Source organism: Pomacea canaliculata, linkage group LG7, assembly GCF_003073045.1.
Source record: "Pomacea canaliculata isolate SZHN2017 linkage group LG7, ASM307304v1, whole genome shotgun sequence".
In the NCBI taxonomy this organism is placed as follows: Eukaryota; Metazoa; Mollusca; class Gastropoda; order Architaenioglossa; family Ampullariidae; genus Pomacea; species Pomacea canaliculata.
This window is the reverse complement of record NC_037596.1, coordinates 4,582,054-4,607,116: the sequence shown is the minus strand read 5'-3', so window position 1 is coordinate 4,607,116 and position 25,063 is coordinate 4,582,054. Positions and strand designations below refer to the sequence as shown.

Genomic DNA, 25,063 nt, shown 5'->3' with positions numbered 1-25,063 from the left:
CTCATTTTACTAATATTGCGGTTCTACAAGGTTTCTTAGTCTAATCATTAGGACAGTACAAGTACTTACTTTTCCCTCATCTTATACAACAGACGGCGTTTCTGCTGTAGCTGAAACATTTCAAAGGCTAATTAACAATAATATCACGCTTCTTCCAATTAAATCTCCTGTTAATTTATCTATAACCAATGTATGAGCTGTATCAGGTTACTAAAAGACTAGCTTTACTAAAAGAGTTACAACTTATTTATATCAATAAGTACTGAGGACATTCTCAAGAACACCCAATGGACAACAAAATATCATGATAAAAAATATGAAACCACGGCAGTGGCATCTAAAAGTAACTATTATTAAAATAATTAATAATCATCATATTTCATAATTGTCATCTGATAAGTGTGGGCTTACAGTTTCCAAACGATTGCCAAGGCAACAGCTACAAGAGAAATTAGTGCACACGATGCACTGAGAACAGTGATTAAAGTTGACCCTCCATCGTCCTTTTTTGTTTGGGAAATCAATGGCTTCCGTATGGTCTGTTCAACAAAACAGAAAACAACTATGAAATTGCTTGAAAAACTATTCGTATGAAACAATGTCATAATTATTAAGGTGTCATTATTCATCAAATTCAAAGGTTTATTATCACAGCCCCTAAAATAATGTTCTGTTTTGATCGATTACTTCTCCATTCTTTATCTTATTAGTGTTACTCAATAATTCTAGTTTAAACTTTTGAAATGAAAAACTGCTGCACAATCTTACATCGACATGTATGTAGATATAAGCTGTACCTACTTTCCACGATAGGATCTGGTGACAGCTTGTCTTTAGAAACATCTGTTATGATCCCGTTTCCTTCTTCAAAGTCCTTGTCACTTGAAACTGAGCAGATGCAAATGAATATAAAGGTATAAAGTATCACCATTAGGAAAAACAAATATGCATGCATGAACACACGGAGAGTAAGACAATAAAAGTTACGCATATATAAAATATTACAATGTTTTGTCATTACTGAACAGGGCAAAAAATAAATGACAAATGACTTCTGTTCAGAAGGGGATTCCTTACACTTACCTTCTACAAAACATGGTCTCTCGTGCTCGGTGTTATCATTTCCCGCAATAAAGCACGAGCATTTCGATGGGTTGGGGGTCTGTGTTCTCTGAACCGAGGCGGTGTCTGACGGTTGGAAGTCGAAACTGTAGCCGCCGCCCACATGCACCAAAGTTTTTCTCTTTTCCAGGTGCACTTGAGTGCAAGTTCTTTTGAGTATATTGAACACCTTTAATGCGTTTGACAATAAAAAATTGAATTTATATGTTACTTGTAATAAATGTCCCTGTTTTGAATTTTTTTGTGTATTCTTATTCTGTGTGTTGCTAAATATATTCAAGATTTGTTTAGAAAATCTTATTTCTAACCAGCAAGGAAAGGCATCCAGCTAGCAGAGACAGATACATACAATGTGTATACCTGTCTGAGTTTATGCGTACATGTATGAGCGAATGAGTAAATGAGTGAGAATATACCTTCTTGATCATCAAAAAGTTTGAAGTTTTGTCTTTGTTCACCGATGTTCTCACCAAACACGCATGTTAGTGTTGCCTCTTCTGTCAAACATGAAAAGAGTTTAAGTTGTAGATTAAGCATTTGAATTTGAGCTGAGAGGAATTCAGTGGCAAGAAAATGCATTTTGAAGGAGAAAATTTAGAGATGGAAGTGAAAAAAAGATTAGGCAGAGGAGCAAAAACATATCATCACAAGAAAGAGCGATCAGACCTCCTCAGAGTGATAACCATTCAAAATTACATGGCTGTGTATCGACTTATCTTGATACCACTTTCACATTGTTTGTTTTGCATGTGGAAATAACAAATAAAAAAGATCATGAGGGCCTCACCGTATGCTGTACAACCGGTGACAACAACAGCGAGTATCACAAAAATATTTGTCACACAACTTGCTTGTCGAGAGATAGCCGTGTGACGGAGCAGTGTGGAAAACTGCATTTTCTGTTTTCTTTCTCTGAAACAAAATTTGTATCGGTGACAGTAAAAGTTTATTTAACAGTTTCCTAATTTACTTAGTGGAGTGAATAGTTCATTTCAATATGTCAAAGGATTAAAGCAAGGCTAAATCAAGTCTCACAGCACCATATACATATTCAAAATGCTCTTGTTAGTGTTCAGTAAACTTTATAAACTAGACATCACACAACATACTTGTCTAGCAAACACAACTTACAGACAATGCTAATGTCTACATGTAAAAGTATACAGCGCTATTTATATAGAGATGTTGACATCATCAGTTATCTTAAACGCTTTAGTACAACTTACAAAAGAAAATAAACATAGATGTTCTGTAGAAGCTGTGTTTACACAGAAGAATGCCTCATAAACTGCTATTTCTCACTTGGTATAAGTGATTTCTGTGGTCAGTGTCTGAGTGAGGTGATGGTGACTCTTGCTACCAACAGCACAGAGCAGTGGATATGACTAGTTGTAGTTGTTTTTATCAAGAGCATGTTGGTGATCTCACTTAGGATGCTGTCTGATTATTCAGGATTCAGGAAAACATCAAAGGATACTCAAAACTTTATTTGTGCTCATGTGTGTATGATGTTTATGTGTTCGTATGCTGTACGTGTGAGTGTATGAATGTATGCGAGACAGACAGAGAATGATACTCTTGAGCTTTGACTGGTAAATTATTTCCTTCTTAGGTAGAGATTCGTAATCCACTGGAAAATAAACATTTTATTAACTGTCCTGACAGAATCACAGGAATGAACGTCGAGAACAAGAAATTGGTGTGAAAACAAATAATTTACTTACATACTAAGTAGTTGTCATGTCTCTGGCGATTACTCGGAGGCCTGGCATGTCACTGGAGCTGACTACTGAGTCAAAGCCCCGCACACCTACCCATACCCTGCACGAGTGATCACGTGACCTGCAGGTAGGCGAGGGGGTGGTACAGCGATTAGAGGGACAAAAAACAGCGACCTTGTTTACCAGGTTTGTTCACAACGAGCAGTAATGTCCTTCCTTGTATATAGTACACACAGATATCTATATATAGGTATAGTCTTAGAAACCTCTACCAGGCATACCTACGTCCGTGTAAACTTAAAACACACGCACACACTCAAACACACATATGAGCAAGAATAAGCTCATAGAGGAAATAACGGACACACACACACATACACGCATTCAAGACAGACACATTTTCATGCCTAGATATATAAGTATACACTGGTATGTATGTACATTCACATTTTGTTCGTGCACGAGGTTTGACTGGGTCCAGCAGTAAACAATACAGCAGTAATTACATTTTTGTTGATAGGAAATATGTAAAAGAACACAGTTCTTTCAAAAACCACGGCAATCAATATTTTAAAGGATGTGTATATAGTAGATGTTAACATAGTTCCGCTTATATATATATGCGTGTGCGTGCGTACTAGAGAGAGAGAGAAAGAAAAAGCAAAAGAAAGAGATGGTCTTGATTTTCAAACTTTAATGTTTATTTCTTCTAACGAACGTAGGATCTCAAAAATATTATTCAAAATCACGTATACAATTTAGTGAAAAAAACCCAGCCAGCCATTTCACTGATATGCTTTCTGAGAAACCCTGAGAATGAGTCCCTCGGGTATGTGCACTCATGCTTTATCACCCGCTACATATCACTGAAGTATTTTCTGTCTGCCTACCACCATCGCCATGACACACTGCACTTTGATGATCCTTTCCACCACATGACGATAGCTGGGTTAAACTTTATTCTTCCTGTGAGATATTTACCATTGGTTGTCAACACTGTTGAACTGGAACGGATAAAAAAGATAAACACTTGGCATGTTTCCAACTAGTCGAGGGTTTGATTGTCAGGAACTCAACTGTTGCTGGCTTGTTTCCAGTAAAATCTTTCAAGGCTTCGACCCCTTGATTTTCCAACCCCACAGTACTGAGTCAGGTTATTAAATTATCGCTAGATATCGCAGTGTTTACGTACAACTGTACCAAACTGTCGCTTATCGTCGTTAATTTTTTTTTTAATCAAATCACCGGCAACAAAGGTTGGGCTCGTCATATTTTTTTTTCCCTTTGTACGGTGAAACATCGACAACTCTCGACCTTACTGCCACCGAAGATTAGGTCATCTCTACCTTTACCTGATATTTAGGAAGAATTCTTACGTCAATAATAATAATAATGATAATAATAATAATAATATATAATAAATAATAATGATGATAATAATAATAATAATTTGATAATAATAATTATTATACTTATTATTATTATTTCACGCAATTTAAACACCGTGACAGTAGGATTGCGGACATGCTTGGCTTAACTGCTTGATGTTCGTCCTTTACTTACTAAGCTGTATTACCTATCAGTTTAGAGGACAAAATATGTCCTGTTGACTCTTGACACAAACAAATATCACCTTTCTTCTCCCACAGATGAGTCTGTACATGATATCCGTTATCAGATCATCAGACACGTTGGGTCATATCTGTTGAAACCTTCGTCCTACTAATACACTCGGCCTCTCGTTTGCTATGCTGACAACTGAATCTTCAGTGTTTGATGAGGTGGACTGAAATCATGGGCCAAATTCATTCACTTTAGCTTTTTCCCCTTATGCTATTGTAGCAATGTAATTCCATGTAAATAAAAATGTAGACAGGATCTCTTCTCACATCCTTTGTGAACCATCATGTCATAATCATATGAGCATATAAAAATGTTTCTTAAATTTCTCTACTTTTTATTTTTAAATGGTATGGTATTTGTAATCTTGTGTATAAAATAAGGGTAGTGTTGTTCAAGTGATGATTTGTAAGATTGTGGTAATTTCGGTGTATCGTTAGTACGGAGTCTGAACTGTCTTGTCTGTGACATGTTGTCCAGGTGGTGGATGATGGAGATGGTGTCAGATTTGGGGGAGGGTGTGAGGAGGGTGAAGATGTAGTCATTGCTTAAATTTCTTTTACCAGTCAATTTCCTTTGTATGTGCGTTTTAAGTCTATGATGGTGTACGAATAGAAGTCCTTGTGTGTGTATGATGGGATATATTCTTAGATTCTATGTCTGACGCATATGTGTATATGTAGAGAGCTCATAGTGTGTGTGTTTATAGAAGTCAGCTTAAATTGTTGTTTATAATCAGATTATGTTAACAGATTGTAATTAGAGTGACAGATTCTCACACCCTTGCTGCACACATGGAGAAAAAAAAAAACACAAATACGCAAGTACAGAAAAAAATATGAACTTTATCTTAAACATATTTATCTTAAAATATGAACTTTATCTTAAACAGCAGGGTTTCGTCATATCCAAAAATAGTTTTTCCTAATTAATGCGAAAAACTAAGAAAAATCGTAGATATTAATGCACTGTATTTTCCTTACCAGAAATAAGGCAAAAAACGACAACACGAGATCACTTTAGCTAGGGAATCCTTGCCCAGGGTGAACACAAACAATTATTCTTTACAATGCAAACAAAACAATGGACATACAGTTGTCAAAAAATAAATGGCGTGCATCCAAAACTATTTGCAATGCAGTTATTTATGAGGCACAAATATGCACAAAATCACTTATTCGGTATTGTTCGCAATGTTCAAATAACCAGTCACTACTGGTAGCAATTCACAACAACCGAAGTACATGTGGTTCGTGATGAACAAAATTCATGGAGCCTTCTCCACAACACACACCAGTTGAAGGAGGAATGTTCACATACTTTGGAGTGTAGCGTACATAAGTGGATAAGGAGGGACAAGACCTACCCCTTCCTCCCCGCTTCTACCTCTACAATGAAAGAGAAAGTCTATGCGAGTCGTCCCTCCGAAGTTGCTTGGCTGCCACCATGACCCCACCCATTCTAGGTGGCGGTCGTCAATACAGGTGCACACACCCGGTTTGAAATGTGTAAACAACACCTGCCCTGTGAATCCTCCCACAGCAACAAGCGATCTCCCAGCGACAGCTCTGGCTCCCAGCAAACACCACTCATCCAATCTACCAAAAGCAACAGCCACCCGGCTGCTCAATGTTCGGCACCCTTGTCCCTTATAGAAGGGTGGGCACGGCCCGAACTGCACGTGAGGCACGAAGACCCCGATTTCCATGCTTTACGTATGGTCGAGGGGTACGATCACAGGTGCAGCTCTACCCCCGTCTCCCTCTACCTGCCCTGACCAATGACATTATTAATGCCTCTCTTCTTTTTGTCCCATTCACAACAGCAAGAAAATGACCTCAGGCCCATAAAGATATATTGTTCTTGTTCGTTTCGGAAACGTGACTGTTGCAAGTTTTATGATTTTTTTCACATTTTATAACATTTCAGTTATGCCCATTGGGTGCCATTCCGCAGATGTCTTTTGTATGGCCGTTGAGAAAAGTTTTTGATTCCTCAGGTCCGCAGATGTCTTTTGTATGGCCATTCATCAAAGTTTTTGATTCCCCAGTTTCCTGTCAGAAGCCAAATAGAATAATTAAATTAGAATTATTTTCTCATGAAACATTCGAGTAGAGGACAAAGAGATTTGCCGAATAAATGATTTTCTGTGTAACAATGTGTTTTGTTAGATAGCATGAAGAGAAAACTAAGCATAATAACAACCACATAATAGTACCGTCCTTTATACTTCAACCACATGTTCTTAGTATCGAAGATTTTTAATACCTTTTCTCTTATAATTTAACCTTTCGAAAAAAATTCATTTTTAAGAACAAAATCTGTGGTAAATGAACATTCACCTGGTTCCAGACAGATGAATTAACCGATGACTAGAACAAGGAAACTTTATCGTTTCTGGTTGATTAACACTTTTAGAGTGAGATAAACATTGTTCACTGAAAATGAATTATTTTATTTCCATTAAATACCATTCAGAAAATATATAATTCATACGTACCAAAACATTGTTTCTGTGATCTTGTTCTTTTCTGAAAGAGAAAATGTCACAACTTAAATTTCACATTCTGTAGTTTTCAAAACATTTCACATTAAAAGAAGTAAACAGATCACATGAAAGTAAATATATATGTTTCATTTTTCCTGGAAGTCTTGTCCTGCCTTACTTTTTACAATGAATTCATGTCAGGCCTAGCTATAGTAATGCATTATTGCTCTTAAGATAAGCTGATCAAACTTCATATCAACACCTCGGAAAGAAATAAAACTTCTGGTCTTAACCAATACCTTTAGTCTTACCTCTTGTTTCTGTGAATATAGATCGAGATACCAATCAGGCCAATGACAATAATTGCAGTCAGTATGCAACATGCTGCTACGAGGACGATATATTCTGGTTGGTTTGTGTATTCTGAAATGAATAAAACAAATTAGTTCAATAAAATATGTTTTCTTCTTATAGTTTGGCTCGTGTGTGTCGTAATGTCATGTGTATGTGTGTGTGCGTGGGACATATTTATTTTGTAAACAGTCTTTATAGTGTTATTTATTTTGTGCATTTGTCAACTAACCTATGGCAACATAAATAAACCTTTGGATACTCACACGCTTATTTATAATATGAACACAAATTATTTACAATTACATGTATAGCATGATATCTAGTTCCTTCTTACTGAATAACTGAACTCCACACGTACATATACAAAACAGTTACATCTACTTTCACACTTTCATACACACATACAATCGAGTTAAAATTACCATTTTCATTGACTTTTCCAACATTTGGTATATCTGTAGATCTTGATGGTTCTGAAACTATAGAAAGGAAACAGAATTTTATTCAATTTTATTATTAAAACTGTAGGTATTAAAATCATTTAAGAAATAAATAGTCCTCTTGGACCTTGGAGACGATATGAAATCTCAAGGTGTCATCGAACTGATAATGAAAGTGTCAAGTGGGTGAGTTTATACAAAAATAAACAGTCGAATAAAGAAGTTCTGTCAAAAAGAAGCACAATCAGCAAACGGTTGTGTATTGTTGGATAACTAACAATGATTGAATGATGCAGATGACTGATTTACCTGACTTTAGAGACAGTGTACAGGTGCCGACTTCCTCTTGTTTGTATCCTTCAGGTATGCAGGCGTATACTCCGGTACGATTGCGTGTGACAGGATACATCTTGAAGGTAAATCGGTCATTTTGCTTTTGTCCATCCATTGAGATGTCAACCTCCAGGGAGAACATGTACTGGCCATCCTCCCACTCCGCGTTCACAACTGTGACACATTGTGTTTTTACCTTTTGTTGTTTCTTTATATGTTAGGATTTGTAATTTTACCTACAATAAAAAAACTGTCAAGTTTCTTTTTACTTCCCCCCAAAACCCTTTTTACCTTTTACCACATACAACTCTTCATGGAAAAGGCACTTACTCAAGTATTCAAGAAAGGAGGGAGAAATAAAAGGAAAAGATTCTAACCTGTATTATTACGAGTCAGGTGAGTAACTCTAAAACCGTGTTTATCCTGCAAGACTTTCTCTGGCAGGTAGCACGTGATGGTTGCCAGTTGGTTTAAGTCTGTTGGCGGAATGTCACAAGCCGGCCGCACACCTGAAAGGAATCAGCAAACTAGATATATGCAATATTTATACTAAATTGCTTCCATTCATACATAAATTAGCTGATGTTCCTTCTATTATTAGAACCAGAAATTATTTGAAAAACAAATCTTTTCCTAACGATCACGTTTTAACAAAGTCTTTGACTTCCTGGCCACACGATGTGTCTGTATAAATATACATACAATATTACATATAATAAAACAATCACGAAGAAGATCAAAAGGAGCTCACCGTGGACACCGCCAAGAAGTACTGACAACCACAACAGGAGGATCTTTGAAATCATTTCTATCCGGTAGTGGGTGTGTGAAGAGGTCGTCATGCTGCTATCTGTATCCCCACATCAGATTCATGCTAAAGTTGAACAGGTCTGTCATCTAATGAAAAGAAAAAAAGACAAAAACAAAACTAATGACCAGTATAAACTTACTGACAATTCTCAGGAACTGAAAGATGTTGGACGGGTGCCAGGTAGGGTTGTATACAAAGGTGTATGGGCAGGACGAAACGACCCTCACAGCTAGGTAAGTCTGTCTTCACCATGATATGCTAAGTGTTGCTGTCATATCTCCATATTATGAATTCCTTGTGCTCGTTCTTGCGAGTCAATTAGCAAATCTCTCTCTTTGCTTCTGTCTGCAGGTTTTTGTTAATTTGTGTGTGCGTGTGTTTTGGGGGTAAATACTGGTTTTGTTATCAAGTTTTCCTTCTACGTGTCTCTCAAGCATTCTCCGAAACCTAATCATAAATAAATAAAGAAATCATATCTAGAAACTGAACAAATGAAAATAAAAATTACTCTACATTGTAGCGAAATATTTTAAGTAATCAAAAACATTACCCCAATTACATGGTAAACCATAAACAAAGTGGCCTACATCATGGTGGTGTGCACGTCGAGCTGTGGTGTCGTCCCTGTCGTCTGACGAGGGCGAGGGACAGGACTGACATTCGTTCTCGATATGCTTCACCCATGCCGTCAACTTGGCATCACGCCAGTTGTACCTGTAAACAAGTGTTTGAGAGCGATAGACCAGGTAGACCAGGAAAGTATTTCCATTTATCAAGGCCTGAAAAAAATGTATGACTAGAAGGTCACAAGACGAGACTCTCGTGTAACCAAACGAGTTTATTAACTATAAGCATTACCTGTGAGGCAGTTCTTCAACTAAACTTTGTGAAACTTAAACAGATTTTTAAGAAACCTATGAAATAAATATATGCAAACAAAATTATCTCTCATGATTTCCTACTTCCATTCCAAATTCATTTTTATTTCTTTTTTCACCTGTAAATCTCTTTACTCCTAAAATTGAGGTCTTATTAAAGTCTGCATTTCTTTAAAGGAATTAGACGCTCATGTGTTATTATTTTTTTGATATTATAGGTTAACAACACTACTTAGTGTCACAGACCTCACATCAGCTAAAAGAAAAGAATTTAAAGAGTTTATAGACATGTACATTTTGTATCTGTGTGTTCACGCGTTAATATGAATAATTTCATCAGTTTCTTGCAGGATATGTCAGGAGACACCAAGGATCAGACTGTTACCTACAGGACTATTAAGGGGAGAGGTTTGATAAAACTCTGCCTTCACCTGTTGTACTGTGACAACACTCAGCCGGATATAACTTTTGTTGATGAAAAGAACACCGAATCTCTGGTCATTATGGTGATTCCCGATGTGACGAACAAGTTTTGAACGTGTTTGTGTGTTTGTCGGTCGGCAACACTGTATATCACATTCAAGGGTCTCTAGCTTGCCTTCCTCTCCTTCACTCTTTCTGTGTTTCTCTATGTGTACTGTATGTCACTGTCAGCTTACACCTACACTCTTTTGAAATCAGTGTGCATATTTTAAAAGTTAGAAGTCTGTCAGTTATGAATGGTTCGAATTTTATCCAGGACTTCATTATAAACTCATCTTAAAACTATCCCTTTGTTTTAATAGCAGTGTTCACACAGAAAAACTTTATTTACTCAATACTCAGAAGTGTGTTGTGGTTGTAGTGACTGCTAGATGGCTTTGTTATCACACAGGTGTTAACATACAGGTGTCATCACACAGGTGTATGGTGTCAGTCGTAATGAGCACAACAGCGCGCTGTACCGAGTGTCGTTATTTTAAAACTTTTTACATTTTTTTTTAAATTTTAGAAAGTACATTAGTAGTCGTGGTAGTATTACAATGACCAACACATCGACATAGGCATCGTTTAATGGGACTCATCCAAGTCAGGTTAAGTGAACAGGTTCTGTACATTTTCCTACAAACTGTTTACTAATTTATAAAGAAGCTGTAAGAAGGTAGGTGTGTACACTGCAATACAGAATACAACATATAGCTCAAGGGAGAGAATCGTCATGGTTGCCTTCCCATGGTCATGCACGAGGACAACTGTCCTGTAGAGAAAGTTTGCATGAGCTGGTCAAAAACTATGAGCTGAATTAAAATATGTAGCATTATGGAGATTTCACGAGCGATGCCCATTCAAGGAGCTTTGTTTGTTAAAACCATTACATCTCAGATTCATTTCCCCTAGCTCGATTCTCCCAATTTGCGGAAGTCTCGTTTTTAACTAACAATCGAGAATTTAGTAATATTGCTTTGACCCCAAGTTTTACCTTTATATCTTTAAGCTGTAACTTGACGAACTTGTATATTTTTTCCCAAGGCACTATGCAGGACAGTTATCTTACTTTATGAAAAAATGCCTTTATTTTTAATTTCCTGTAGGTTACGTAAGACAGTGTGCAATTCACATTTTAAAAGTAATTATTTCCACTTGGATACCTATTTGTTTGTGGATCAATAAATTGTATGCAAATATCAAAACTTGTACACATACCCTGGAGGAAACTTGTTTGGTTAGAGTGCAGGCAACAACCGATGGTCAAGCGAAGGTAAAAGCACCGTTTTAATTGTTTATTATTTAGTAATTTACTTCAATCAGATATTCCATCAGCAGTGTATGTCGTGAAAGTCGTCTTGTAACAGGTTCTACCCTGTTTAGTCCGAGCTACATAAGAGAAGAAACCAACATATGATGAAAGTCAGTAGTCGATTCTCTCTCTTGCAGAGACACTTGGAGGGTAAGTAGGGCGTAAATTATGTTTATAATGATTAGGTAAAACTCAGTGTGAATACCCCTTACACAGATTCCATTCTGATTCAATGGAACGGTTTGTTAGTCGTGTTTGTACTAACGTGACGTCACAAGGTTGACCTCCACCAACTGTCACAGACGCAGTCACAAAGTAACTACGTCTACAACGGGGACAGCCAGGATAGGTAATAACATAGCACGACGAACACAAAACTTTACTGGCTACAATTCTCTACACCAGAACATCAACCTTCTCAGAAGGTGACCAGACGTTTCGAGGGCGAAAGCGGGACACGTGCCGATGATGGTGTCGTCACCGTCAAAGAATGCCGAAAAAAGTGATTTTTAAAGACAATCGGTATATTTGATGGACTTGCCAGAAAGACAGAAAGCGGGACATTGGGCGTCCCGCCCGATGAGCAGGCGGGACACGAGGTCAAAAGCGGGACGTCTGGTCACCTTACCTTCTGCCTGCTTTGTACCCAGATCACAATGGTTGCTGCATATTACATCTCCAGTCTCATGTCCAAAACAAATTCCAAGAGAGGTCACCTCCACGTTATCGCAAAGGTGTAATCCATCCCCCGGAGCGTCCATGATGAGCGATCCCTGAAGAAGAGCAGGGGGAGGAGTAACGGAGAGGTCGCCCTGTCAGATGAACACTTGGCAGTTCTACTAGCACCATGGACGATCCTCGTGTAAACACGGAGGTCAACAAGGTTAACGTGAATAATTTTCCTTTCTGCTGGATAGGTAGTCACCCTGCACGGGTGTACTCTCCTGGGTAAACCTTCAACTCGAATTATTTATTTTGCCTGTTCTTTTGCTTTCGCTTAATGTTTCGTTGTATGTTTTTTTTCCCCTTGGAAAGTATATTAACCCATCCATGAAATACATACTTTGGCTTTATCTCTCTGTTCAACAAATCAGATGCATATGAACAACACGCGCACACATACACAAGTATATAAACGACATCGTTAGCTTTAAATTAAAAAAAATTTATTTTCGAAATATTCAAAATCCACCAATATAGTCACTGACGGGGCGGTCCTCGGCTCAGTTGACTAAGGGGGGCACTCGGGGCACTACCACTTCGAAGCCCGCCTGCAAAGAAAATATTTAGTAGTTTGTAGCCCTACATTTAAATGAAGTTATTAAAAGGGTGTTTGTCACTCTTTTGAAGTGACACCTCGATCACGTTCTCCTTTATTTAGATTTTTACTAGTCAACTGCTGACCCACCTTCATTGTCATTGGTTGCACAGCAATGATTTCTTCTGATCTTTCGCCTTATCTGAATAACTTTATATTGTGCAGTCTAAACCTGGCTAAGCTTCTCATTAGCACTTGGTACAAAATAATGAAGATAAGATCCTTTTGATAATGATGATTGATGATGATTGATGATGATGATGAGGAGGAGGAGGGGAGGGGGAGGGGGAGGAGGATAGAAGTAGTAGTAATATTACACTTTCTCGACTCTCGGTTTCCATTGGGTAGTACCCAAATTCTACCAGGAGTTCCTGTTGAGTGAATTGAGAACAGTCACTAGCGTCGGGGTCCTCCATCTCTATCGTCGGGTCTGCCATCTGTAAGCGATGTTAAATCACATACACACAGGAGACATTTAAGACAGATCATGGTGAATGCATTCAGTAACAAATTTCTATTAAAATTATTCAAGTTGTATTAATCTATATTACAATGACAATTGTATGAAAGCGTTGATTCTGTGTTCCCTTTTGGTTTCTATGTGTATAAACATGACATAATATACAAAAATTATATACTAGTCGCTAATGAAAAGGTGATAGCAAATAAGGAGGCTAGGACAATAATAAAGTATGTTTTTGAAACGCTTGTCACGGTTTATAGGAGGATCACTTGGTTCATAGTAGATCTTCGCGAACTGATATTTTTTTAAAGAAAAAGCTCTTGTGTCTACCTCCACTTTAAAATTTGAAGCTCCAGCCTCGAAAATGTCTGCAGGCTTCGGCACCGCAGTAAGCAGCATTTTGTTTAACTCACCAGAGTCGGCATTAGGCACAGGTCTTTCTTTCTGGAAACATGAATTTTGCCATTTTTAAATAATTGTGAAAAATAACCATATCATGTACAACTGTAGTTTTTGTTTTTATAAATAGACAAATATTAGTAGAATTCATTTTTTTTAAATCTGAATATTCTTCAAGTTTGTTTAATTTCACAGCTTTCAAGTAAAAAGTACCAATCAAAGATTGATATACCTGTACATCCTTAGACTTGAAGCTGTTATTTAGTTTTTTTCCAGCTTTAGTTCCAAAGTAACTACTGTATAGGCGGCACCTAATTATATTAACAAAAATGAAACAATCAGCTATAATGACATTTTATAATTTTATTGTTACGAATGCACCATTTTAAACAAACACACAAATTTCTCTTCAATGGATCTTCTCATATCTTGTGAACTGTTGAAAGGCAATTTGAAGTATCTCTAGTGAGAAGCAAGTCTTTCTAAGGACTGGGTAAAGCTTAGTTCATGATATTATTTTTCAATATCTGGGCGGTACGCACCTACAAACATCACAACTCACAGAAAAGTCTGGCTACATTTATCGTTCTTTTCTTCCATAGCTCATTGAACCGATAACCAAATTATTCATGATAAAATGTTGGCCAGTAACTATGATGATAATAATAATCTTACCACTGAAGAGCGAGGAAGGTGCGGTAGCTGGGGTAGATTTTAAATTTTTGTAACCACTCCAAATTTGAAAAATGATCGAGAAGACGATAAGCCTGCAAGAATAATACACTTAGCATGTTGTGATATAACTGGTCATTTTAATAACACACACTGAACACATTTGCTAAAAGCTACATTGGAATGTGTAGTCTTAACATTGACACTATTCACTTTTGTATTTGGTGTTGTCTAACTTTTATTAATTCAAAAGACGTGTGATTCATGAATGTGTACACAATTCTGAAATTTCCTCTTGATGTTCAAAAGTAATTTTTTTAAAGCATGAAGTAAGAACTAATTAAATCGCATGCACAGGCTCAGGCACAAACTTACCAGATCTTGTTGTGTCCTCTTAATGGCTTTAAACCAGGTACGACATAAATTGTCAAAGATGCTTGGAATTTGTTGTGTGTAGAAACTGGTCCAGATCCTGAATAAGAATAATAATCATAATAATCATCATAATAATCATTAAATGAAAAAGGAGAAGCAATGAAAGAAGAAATTTACACAAAATAAAGTCAAAAGCAAAAACAAATTCCTTTCTTGAATTTAAACACAAAGCTCTGTAATGTGTATTAGACATGCACGCTAAGCTAAAGTAACAATTTATGATGCTAAAACATGCAAATGAACGAAGACCTTACTCTTACATTTCGAGAATCAGTATTATGTAAGTCACGTATCACAATTAATAAAAAAAAGTTTATTTCCTTATAAAGCAATGAAGGTCAAGATTATAAAATGATAATAGACACGGAAACCAAGGTTACCCAGACCGTATGATTAATCACAGCAATTAAAACCTATGAAAAAAAAATAAGTGAAAGTGTATTGTACTCACTTATCTTTGAGAAATCCGATAGTTCGAAGATGTTTAGTTTTGTCGACTCGACGCCCGACATAGGTTTTGCTGTTCTTTCTCCTCATTCCAAACGCGAGGAACTGCTCCACGAGAAGACACGACTAAACAAACAACACAAACAAAAAAAGACAACATCTAGTCCATTAAAATTTTAAAATCGACACACTCTGAAAGAAGCAACAGCACAATGACAATGATAAAGACAACTTGTACACCGAGGATTTAACTGTAATGATAATTATATTACTTTCAAAAAGTGTGATATGACTGAAAAGACCAATAAGATTTCAACACATTTCCAGGTAATTCTAGCAACAAATGTAGGAATGAAGTGGTCTTAAGAAATGTTGACATTTTACACTACAATACACATAAATACAACTACACATTGGCAAACATGTTTTATCTACTTGAGTATTGGTATTCTTGAAAATGAACACATATTTATACGCACAAATATAAAGCACCAAATTTAACCCTTGTATTGTTGAAAAGAACAAATATAAGACAAATAGACGTCAGCCGGTATAGTGCTAAAGAAAAACTGTAACAGCGGATCACCAATAAAGTGAAGATGGTTGGAGGAGTAGAATATCCGATCTCCACAGAAATGGTCCCACACGTGACAACCAGTCAGTTTAGTACCACAGCTGTTGACATCGAACCCAAAGTATAGCTCCTTTTTTTGAAGTATACATTTTAAAGCATATGTGTGTATTCATATATCTTGGCTTGCAGCACAGTGTGAGGGGTGACTCATAGATTTGTTCGAAAAGACTGACCTGCTTTCGATGTGGTATGTAAGGCATTCACATTCAAAACCATTCAAAAGTGATGACTAGAACAGGTGCTGCAGGTACATTAATGACCCTTTTATCACTTTCTAGTCAATATTTTGTACAGTTTTTTCTACGAATTTGAAACGCCCTTTGTATCCTAATTCCGGGTTAGTGTACAAATAGCGTTTCATATATTTATGTTAACACCTGTTGATATGAATCATAGCATTTGCTTGAGGTAGAAATAAAAGGTGACTACCACATATCTGCACTTTTTCATTGCTGTTCAAAATTTTCTTGCAAGATAAAACAATCTATTGTTCTTTAAACCCTAGTATATCCTAGCTGGGAAAATCACTGTCACTGTGCTAAATGTTTACTTATGTTCACTTTTATCCTTGTGTTTTTTCCCCATTTTTTTAAGATTTCTAAACGTGACTCACAGCAAACAACAAACAGACGAGAAAGTGTAGATAAAATATTGTTTACTGCTCAAGGAATAGAAAATTAGAGAACTGGTAATGCATGTTTAAATTTATTTAAAAGACAAACATTACTTTAAAAATCCGCCTGGAAATTTTTATAGTCATGGAAATTGCAGCAAGGGAGGAGCTAGGGAAAAACCAGACTCATGCTATGTAAAAACAACTAAGTTACTCAAACATGTACAGACATGTAAGAATAATTGGATGAAGGCAGGAGCTCATCAAATACAATGGATTGCCCTTACCTGATCTGTTGTGAGTGCTGTGACAGTGTGTAGTGGCAGTAACAAGGAGCTGGTTGGCAATGCATACAACACGTTGACAAAACTACTCTCGCGATTCCCCCTCAAAAGGCCTGAGCCCAGATGATGACTAGAATTTTATTCTCACCCCCCACCCCCTTAGGAAAGGTGAACACATTTGATTTCACAGAAATCTTAATTGTGTTCTTTAAACTATATTTTTAGGCTGTGATAAATTCATTTCTAATTAAAATTTAGTGTTAACAACTAAATGGCTGGACCAGTGGACCAGGGCACCAGTACTTTTACCTTCTCTCGCCTTTGAATATGTTTGTGATCCACTTACTGCTGAAGTGTCAATGTCAAGTAACCTAAATTCATCTTTTCACTTCAAATCCAGCCCCATGAAAGACCCATGAATAACATCAGCTGAGCTATTCTGTTACCATCTCTTATTGTTGTAAATGTTAAGCGACCATATTGCTACCAACAAACACAACAAACATGATACCCCGTCATTGATGTATAAAGCTGTTACACAGTCCTAAATACAGTAGTTATTTGTTTGTTCATTTGTTTGTTATTCTTTTGTTATGTGCTGATAATAATCTTCAATCAATAGAATAAAAAAATAGTACATTTAAAATAAATTGAGTTGTATTGTTGTAGATGATCTTTATCAATTATCATTTTAATGTGAATAACACTTGCTTTGTTTTAAGCACTGATTTATTGTTTTTAGTCACTTATCAAAATTCCTTTTAAAAACTATGCATTTTAGGCATGTTATAAAACTTCAGGAATGTACAATCTTTAGAACTGTCAATCCTTCATCTAACCTCTGCAGTTTTGTGTAAAAATTTAGTTTGTTGGAAGAGAGTGATAAGGTCTGAGAGTCTCAAACCCCGCAGTACTCCTCGTTATAGCTTTTTGTCTCCCGTGAACAATCAATCATCAATCAAACACACAGCAAAACTTTATTTTATATTTTATGAACAAAACTTTTCAAATGAGGAAAACACTCTAAATCCTTATCAATGATATTTCACAAGCAACAAAGATGTGAAAGTCAGTTCAAACAGTAAAGCAAGCAGGTCATGTGCTGGTCATCGCAGGTCATCAGTTGCATTCATCAAGCCACATCATCAAGCTCTGCGATTGGACAAAGCATCCACGACATGCTTCTCAGCCGGTCACCGCCATTAAATGATCAGAAGACAAACACAGACACAAGAACCAAGGGCTACAAATGTAACAAAAACATTAACCCATATACGTCGCACATCTCTAGAGGGTTTCTTTGAACACGCAGTTAATTAGCAAATAACCAAGCGTGTAAGACAGAGTTCTTTGTTTATTTGTCATTGCTTACTAAGTTTTTCTCAAGTAGACCCTTTTATCTTCATATTTTTAATCCAAATCAGGCATGAGGAACTGCCGCAGCTTATGCTAGCTCAATATTAGTAAGATATACTTTAACAGATTTTTAAGAATTCCTTACAGATTAAAAAAAATATTATTGTGATAATGAAGTGAGCTAGCAAAGAGTTATTCCTTATTCTGGAATATCAGAGGATGGTAAATTCTTATCATTTTCATTTACAAAATTACCTTGAGAGTTATGTTGTAGATGTCTTTTATTTGCTTCTTTTTGTATAGCCATATATTTTACGTTTATAGCCATATATTATACGAGTATCGGTGTCCAGTTGTATTCCTACACCTTATTAGCTAAAGTAAACGAAGACAGAACATTTTAGCCATTATAAGAGTACCAACAGCGAAACATCCACAACCAACAGGTAAGTATCACAGTTAAAGCTTTTCATTTAAGGTACGTCTCCATCTGTTACAGATTTCATGGACTTTAGAGTTAAATACTTTAAATGATGAGTTCACCTTATTTCATCTCTTCATCCTTGGTTTCAGAAGACCAGCTGATGCTGAATACTGTCTTCTGACTGTGATGCCAGTGTCTTCATTTTTACTCCGTACATCTCATTTTGTCTACAACTGTCAATGTATTTGGTCCTTAATACTGTCAGAAGGTGTCTCCCTGTTAATGTTTAAATACCAGTCCACAGGTGGGTGTGTCTTCTGCGTTGATCCATGTTTCTACAAAGAATGCCCTTTTTTAAGTAAGTTAAATTTGTTCACATCTGGCTCCTTGTCCATATTCACACAGTCCATTCTCCTTATTCTGTACCTCTTGGTACCAAATGGAAAACAGGAAGACACAAGGGAGGAGGAGCTGGCTCACACCACGGTCACTTGCTGTAAGGTCGTGGGGTCAGAAGGAGCGATCTCACCTCCCCACTTGAGACGATAGCGTTTACCCCGCCAGGAGATGTTGGGGTCGATGTGATACTTCATCACAATGTAGGGGACCATCATCTCTCGTAAGATCCACGCCACCAGGAATTCCAGTTTGGAGCAGCGGAGTGGTCCCCCCTTGTGTATGACAAACGAACAAGTGTTAATCACCTTAAATAAAGAAACCACTGTCATGTGGTACTGTTTATTGTTTCTGTTGTTTGCGCTTTTTTTTTAATTGGTAACAGTAAATTATATAGTGTAAATAAAGACAAATTCATTAATATTTAATTTTTTTAATTCAAATAAACACCAAAATTTTTTCTTTGCTTTTTAAGCATTGGCTCCTACGAGAAGTACAGTGAAATAAAGTAGCTGCGACTCTAGAAAATTTAGAATATTGTAATAGTTAAAGAAAGTCTTAATACACTGGTACTAGTCCATCTTATGCATTTATACCCAGGACTCTGAGTGGTCTCCCATCGAAGGCTTCATTTTTCCGTAAGATTTTTTTTTCACATCTGGGCATCGGATACTAAGACTCAAATTTAAAAAATGACTACTGATTTAAGAAAAGATAATTTTGGTCTGGACTCAACCCACTGATGTTAAAATGTGCTGCCCTTTTAAAAACCACTCTCCATTACTATTGGCAATGAATCAGATGATATAGAAGCATATTTTCTTTACGGGCGGTCCCTGTAGCTGTTACCCCTAACCTCGGCTGCGCTGAACACTACTCACCAGCATGATACAGAAGAGGCAGTAGTCGAAGAGGAGCCAGACGAGTGCGTGCAGCAAGAAGACTGTGAGTCCGGAGAAGCCCGTCAGGTAGTCCACAGCCCACGCCAGCAGCGCCCCGCTGAAGACGCACTCAGACAGCGGCTCCAGCACGATAAGGTGGGGCAACATGGCGGTGCGCAGCTTGCCCCACCTGGCCTCACAAAAACGAACAAGAATACAGTCAACTTTGCCATACCAGGGGCTAAAAAAAAATCGACATAATTATGAAATTATATTTTGCCTCGTATTTTTGCAAAAAATCATCGCCATTGAATACTTTTTTTACAAAATCTGTTGCACAAAAACTCTCATCAAGTAATTAAGCTTTACCCCATCTGCTGCAGTCTAAAATCAACATGGATAAATATTGATTTGCCTGAAATATTGCTACAAAAATCACAATCAGTTACCACAAAAATTAGCAGCGGTAAACAATGCCATCACTTCTAAAATTCACCCACTAATCTTGCATTTGAGGTACAGTTGTCTTATTTGTTATAACTCGACTGCCCTATGAAAGGCATGTACATCAACCAAATTCGATTAATGTGTGATTAAATTTATTCACATGTCAGAACTTTCGGTTATACTTTGCATACGATATTAAATTGGCTTAAAGACATTTTGTACTTCCATGAGTTGACTATCTTCTAATTCTTACCTAATCAGCCTGTTGTTAAAGTTTGTGATGGAGGTGTGCCCACTATTCTGCAAACACGGCGACGGCGATGTGATAACCTTGTAACCCCTAGACAGCAGCGAAATGTTAGAAAAAGAGCACCATACAGCAAACAGTATTCCAATCAGAAATATAATGTTGTGCAAAGAGAGATTTTGTGCGACAGGAATTCAAAACAAAAATAGTCTACACACTTAGATGACAATTTACTGTCTGTCAAACTATAGCCTATAGTCTAGTCTTCTTTCTTTATCTCCTTTTTTCCTTTTTCTTCTCATTCTTTCTTTTCGCTTTCTTTCTGTCTCTGGATCTTTCTTCTTTTTGTGTCTTTCTCCTTTTAGGAAACTTGGTAACAGAATTTATCTAGAATGTGTAGGGAATATTATCCAGTTAATTAATCTTAAATGTTTTACACATTAACATTGAAGTAAACGAGAGTATTTTAGATACTATATTCATATCCCATATTAAAACCTTTCCCTATTCAGACAGGAGAATGGACGCATTAGTAATTAAATAAACAATTAATTGACAAACTTGTTTTATCTTGACTTCGCTTGCTGTCTCTCTCTCTCACACAAACACACAGATTTGTCTATAGCATCACAATCAAAGGGGAAAAAATAGGAAATCGGTGTCGATCTCTTATCCTCCCATGTATAGAGGGAAATACATAAGATCTTACTGCTCTCTAATGGCCTTGGCCATGAAGTAGTCTTCAGCCAGGTACTTGCCGTAGGGCGCCAGGCCCCCCGCTTGGTCCAGGACGTCCCGGCGGAAGAGACAGGACATCCCGGTGGCGCACGTGAAGCCCATGGCCGCAGCGTTCAGTGTACTTCGGGCCTGCATCGTGCCAAAACTCATCTGGAAAATCAGGTATCTCCACATCCATATCACATGGAAACCAAATTGTCAAAACACATAAAGCTGTGTACATGGACACGTCATCATCAGTGGGCGTCAAATGCATCTCACAAAATCCCGATGTCCATGAATGTTAACCCTGATCGGTTAGACCCACTACCTTAGTATATCGTGTACTCTTCAATGAAATATATGTCACATTATTAATCAACATGATCAAACATGCAAGAAAGGGTCAAGCTTTATGTGCTGACCTGTTCGTAGAGGGCAGCGAACCCTTTCCTGGTGCAGGAGAAGGGAATCTGTAGGACCATGCCAACTTCCGGGGTCATTTCTGCTACCATCTCTTTTAACATCATCTCTCCCACTGCAAACAGTCACATAAAGATAATATACTAATAAATTTCATAGTATGCATTGCATAATCTGTTCAGATTTGTTTACCGGAACTGAGATGCACAAGCAAGCAATCACCTACACTCGAACACGCTTCTTCACGCCAAGTTCACTAACATTAGAGTCAAGAAGTCAATAAGCTCCCGTCTATATCTCTCTTTATTTTATTGTTTCCCTTCTTCCTTTCTTTATCTGTTAACTTTTTTTCCGTTCTTCTTTTCTTTGGTTTGCTTCCTTTTGTCTTTCTTTCTTTTTCTTTTTACTACTTTCATTCTCTTTCTTCCAACCCAATTCCTTCTTATCTCTCCTGAAAATAAAAGTAGGTAGTAATCGTAGTGATGGAGATATGCGTAGATATATGAGACAATGCCTTACTCTTGATATTGCTGTCAGAAATAAGAAGGAGGTTGTGTTTCGCCATCTTGTACGGCTTCATCATATTGTTCACCTTGCCATTGAGGCCTACTTTGTCGACACCTGCATCAATACAGAAAGGAAATTTACATAGAACACTATCTTGCATTTTAAGAATATTAGAATTGTGCATCAGGTACCTTACAGACATTTTTTCATACAATGTAGTGTTTTCATCATTGTCGTATGTCAAGTGGGAGTGTGAATTATGAGATGTATGGATATATTGAGGGGTCTGGTCACACGGCACATGCGCTCGGTAAACATGAAAATGCCAGCAAGATCTGTGGACTGTGAGGTCCAGTCTCACCTCCACCACACCTTTCTCTGCCACAAAGCTCAGGCATCGACACGCTATCTATCGATAGAAGGGAAAATAGTGAAGAAAACAATAGAGGAGGTTAGAGGTTAGGTTAAAGGTCGTCTCACCGACAAACAGACGCGCGTCGACACGAGGGTAGTTACTGATGAGACTGTTGACGACCAGAATGGCGGGGTCTTTCTCGTCTTCTACGCTGAAAAGTAGCTCATACTGGAACAAAACGAGAAAATTTAACAGTCTTTTTTCTTCTCTCTCTCTCCCTTTTACAATCATTCAAACACACACAGACTCCACAATACGCACAGTTGTTGCTCTATACCTTTAAGACAAGATTTCTCTTCAGATCATTATATTTATGATCATTATATTTATATGACTGAAATATGGTACTGATTTGGGAGGAGGGTGGTATTAAGTCTTCCTTTTAGAGCACGAAGCTCTGCTCCATAAAGAATTGCTTGGTCCATAAATTAACATAATAAAAGTTATTTTGTCTTATTTTATACCTATCTGAATTATTCGGAAGCATGTCAAAAGCTTACTCACCAGAGGATAGTTTAAACGGAAGAATGAGTCGAGATTGATAGTGAGGTTTGGATCAACGCCGCTCAGTGGCTTGATGATAGACACACCTGGCAGCTTTTCGTCTGTCGTCATCTTCACCTTCTTGTAGAGGAAACGAACCCTGAAACACGCAGACACGTGACTTAAGTAAAGTCAATAGTCGCGTGCATCACACCGAGCATGCCTGACCGTAGTCATGTAACGGAAAGTCCACAATAATTGTAAAGCAGTATTTTTTTTTCTTCCCATTACATTTCAGTGTTCATATTTTGCAATATTACATTGTACTTGAACCAGGGAACTGCTAAAAAATAGTATGGATTTTTTTAAGATCGAAAAAACGTGATGTAACTCAAATTTACAGGTAATACATATTCTTAAAATAATAATAATAATAATAATAACGGTTTCCACGTACCCGAAACAGAGCGCCACCAGGTGCATCACCAGCATGGGAAGAGGCACGATACATGCCACAAGGGCGACCACCGTTGTCGCCAGTTCCAGCACGGACATGATAGCATGGCGAGTTACCTCCCTGTACACCTGTACCTGTGTCTCTCTCCTTCATCACAGGTGTGTCTTTGCTGCAGCAGCCACCATCCTGTAACAGCGAGTCTGGCGCTGACCTCACATGACCTGAGGGCGAGATTGAGCAGTTCCTGACCTCTCCGAGGTGGGGAGGGTAACGCAGCTCGTCGTCCTCGTGTATAATCCCGAGTCACACTCTCTGTCCTCGTAATAGAAGTGTCATCAGGCAATAATATTAATTAACACCGATGTGTCTGTTAAACGATGTTATGTGACCTTCCTTAGCCAACACAAATTCCAGAAGGACTATAATTCTCGCTGACAACACTCGACAGTCCATGAAAACAAAACAGCTGCAAGTGAAACCACCCCGCTTGCCGGTGTCTGTTCTACCCTGAAGACCGGGAATTAATGCACATTGATTATTCTTTTCCTTCCACCCTGGAAAGATCAAACATCCCGTTTCTACAAGCTGTCCGGTTCCAGAGCTCTGTGTTGCGCTGTAGCAACCTTTGTCGTGGTGTCCGCAACTATGTCGTGTTATCTTCTAGTCCATGCGGGTGTCTAACCGCACTGCCTCTGGGTACCGGCCAGACACAGTCACGCCTGGCTGAACAGCTAGCATTCGCCTACCCAGGTCTCGCGTGGGTGGCCCTGTAAAGGTCGTGTACGAATCTACCCCACCAGACACGTCAGCGATTCTGTGGCCTGGTAACCACAGGAAACTGGTTCATGAGGTTAGAGGTGAGACCGGGTGGATTGTGGATTCCCTGGGTACAGGCGTCACTGTTTTGCAGCTGTATCACTTGGTGGTGCAGCGCTCAATGGGCGGGTACACTGAGCGTTGCTAGGCTCTAGCGGTATGGTTATCCCGGGTACTGACAGGGTACAGAGGTGTTTAGCTGACTCTGCGCTAAGTGTTGTGCATTGTGCCCGGGTCATGAGTACTTTTAACAACCCCAACAGTGCAGGTCAGGGTAGACCACACACTCATTCATATATGCAGACAGGTCATGCGTGCGAGCACACACACACACAGACAGAGAAAGAAAGAGTGTGTGTCTGTGTTACTACAATACTTTAGAAGAAGAACCTTATTGGAAACCGTTGAATAGTGCGCAATGAGAATTTGTGTAGAGACACTTTTATTGAGAACACTCGGTTGTTGACACACAGGGTGGGTCTTCTGAACTGTATTCCCAATGTTCAGTGGGTACCGAATTTTCCTTACAAATGTTTTTTCTTTCAATACCGACTTGGCAAGCTACTCCGTGCAAACCAATATTTGTGTTTGAGAGTAAGTAAAGTGGAGAAATATGTATTCGAGTAAAGTTTAGGTGAGTGAGCGGTGTTTGTGTTGGTGTGATCAGTCAATGTAACTGTCTGTA

The 25,063-nt window shown here is 37.9% G+C and overlaps 3 protein-coding genes and 1 long non-coding RNA gene across 8 annotated transcripts; all 4 read right to left on the bottom strand.

Annotated features, from left to right (window-relative positions):
* Positions 1-223: 223 nt before the first annotated feature.
* On the bottom strand, positions 224-2,937 carry LOC112569436. The gene is made up of 5 exons (XR_003100432.1): positions 1,910-2,937; positions 1,539-1,619; positions 1,084-1,271; positions 802-888; positions 224-539 (listed from the first exon to the last, which is right to left on the bottom strand). It is a non-coding gene; the product is annotated as an uncharacterized LOC112569436 (long non-coding RNA).
* Positions 2,938-5,330: 2,393 nt separating this feature from the next.
* On the bottom strand, positions 5,331-9,621 carry LOC112568941. 2 transcript variants are annotated; one of them, XM_025246518.1, is made up of 8 exons: positions 9,477-9,621; positions 8,830-8,975; positions 8,456-8,587; positions 8,055-8,252; positions 7,728-7,784; positions 7,263-7,374; positions 6,964-6,994; positions 5,331-6,517 (listed from the first exon to the last, which is right to left on the bottom strand). In XM_025246518.1, the coding sequence occupies exons 2-8, from the start codon at positions 8,918-8,920 to the stop codon at positions 6,389-6,391; spliced, it is 750 nt and encodes a 249-aa protein (XP_025102303.1). In that variant the 5' UTR covers positions 8,921-8,975; positions 9,477-9,621; the 3' UTR covers positions 5,331-6,388. The 2 variants fall into 2 exon arrangements, with proteins under 2 accessions (XP_025102303.1, XP_025102304.1); XM_025246519.1 differs by having other exon boundaries at positions 9,440-9,602.
* Positions 9,622-12,694: 3,073 nt separating this feature from the next.
* Positions 12,695-17,116, bottom strand: LOC112569552. 4 transcript variants are annotated; one of them, XM_025247362.1, is made up of 9 exons: positions 16,813-17,116; positions 15,865-15,953; positions 15,283-15,383; positions 14,772-14,868; positions 14,400-14,491; positions 13,957-14,035; positions 13,656-13,769; positions 13,180-13,299; positions 12,695-12,815 (listed from the first exon to the last, which is right to left on the bottom strand). In XM_025247362.1, exons 3-9 carry the CDS (start codon positions 15,366-15,368, stop codon positions 12,768-12,770), a joined length of 636 nt encoding a protein of 211 aa, XP_025103147.1. In that variant the 5' UTR covers positions 15,369-15,383; positions 15,865-15,953; positions 16,813-17,116; the 3' UTR covers positions 12,695-12,767. The 4 variants fall into 4 exon arrangements, with proteins under 4 accessions (XP_025103147.1, XP_025103145.1, XP_025103146.1 ...); XM_025247360.1 differs by having other exon boundaries at positions 15,283-15,404; positions 16,813-16,950; XM_025247361.1 differs by lacking the exon at positions 15,865-15,953 and having other exon boundaries at positions 15,283-15,404; positions 16,813-16,950.
* A 673-nt stretch (positions 17,117-17,789) lies between these two features.
* Positions 17,790-24,715, bottom strand: LOC112569428 (ceramide glucosyltransferase-like). The gene is made up of 9 exons (XM_025247192.1): positions 23,563-24,715; positions 23,127-23,265; positions 22,688-22,790; positions 22,220-22,321; positions 21,703-21,815; positions 21,270-21,448; positions 20,567-20,653; positions 19,867-20,056; positions 17,790-19,260 (listed from the first exon to the last, which is right to left on the bottom strand). Exons 1-9 carry the CDS (start codon positions 23,658-23,660, stop codon positions 19,066-19,068), a joined length of 1,206 nt encoding a protein of 401 aa, XP_025102977.1. The 5' UTR covers positions 23,661-24,715; the 3' UTR covers positions 17,790-19,065.
* Between the last annotated feature and the right edge of the window lie 348 nt (positions 24,716-25,063).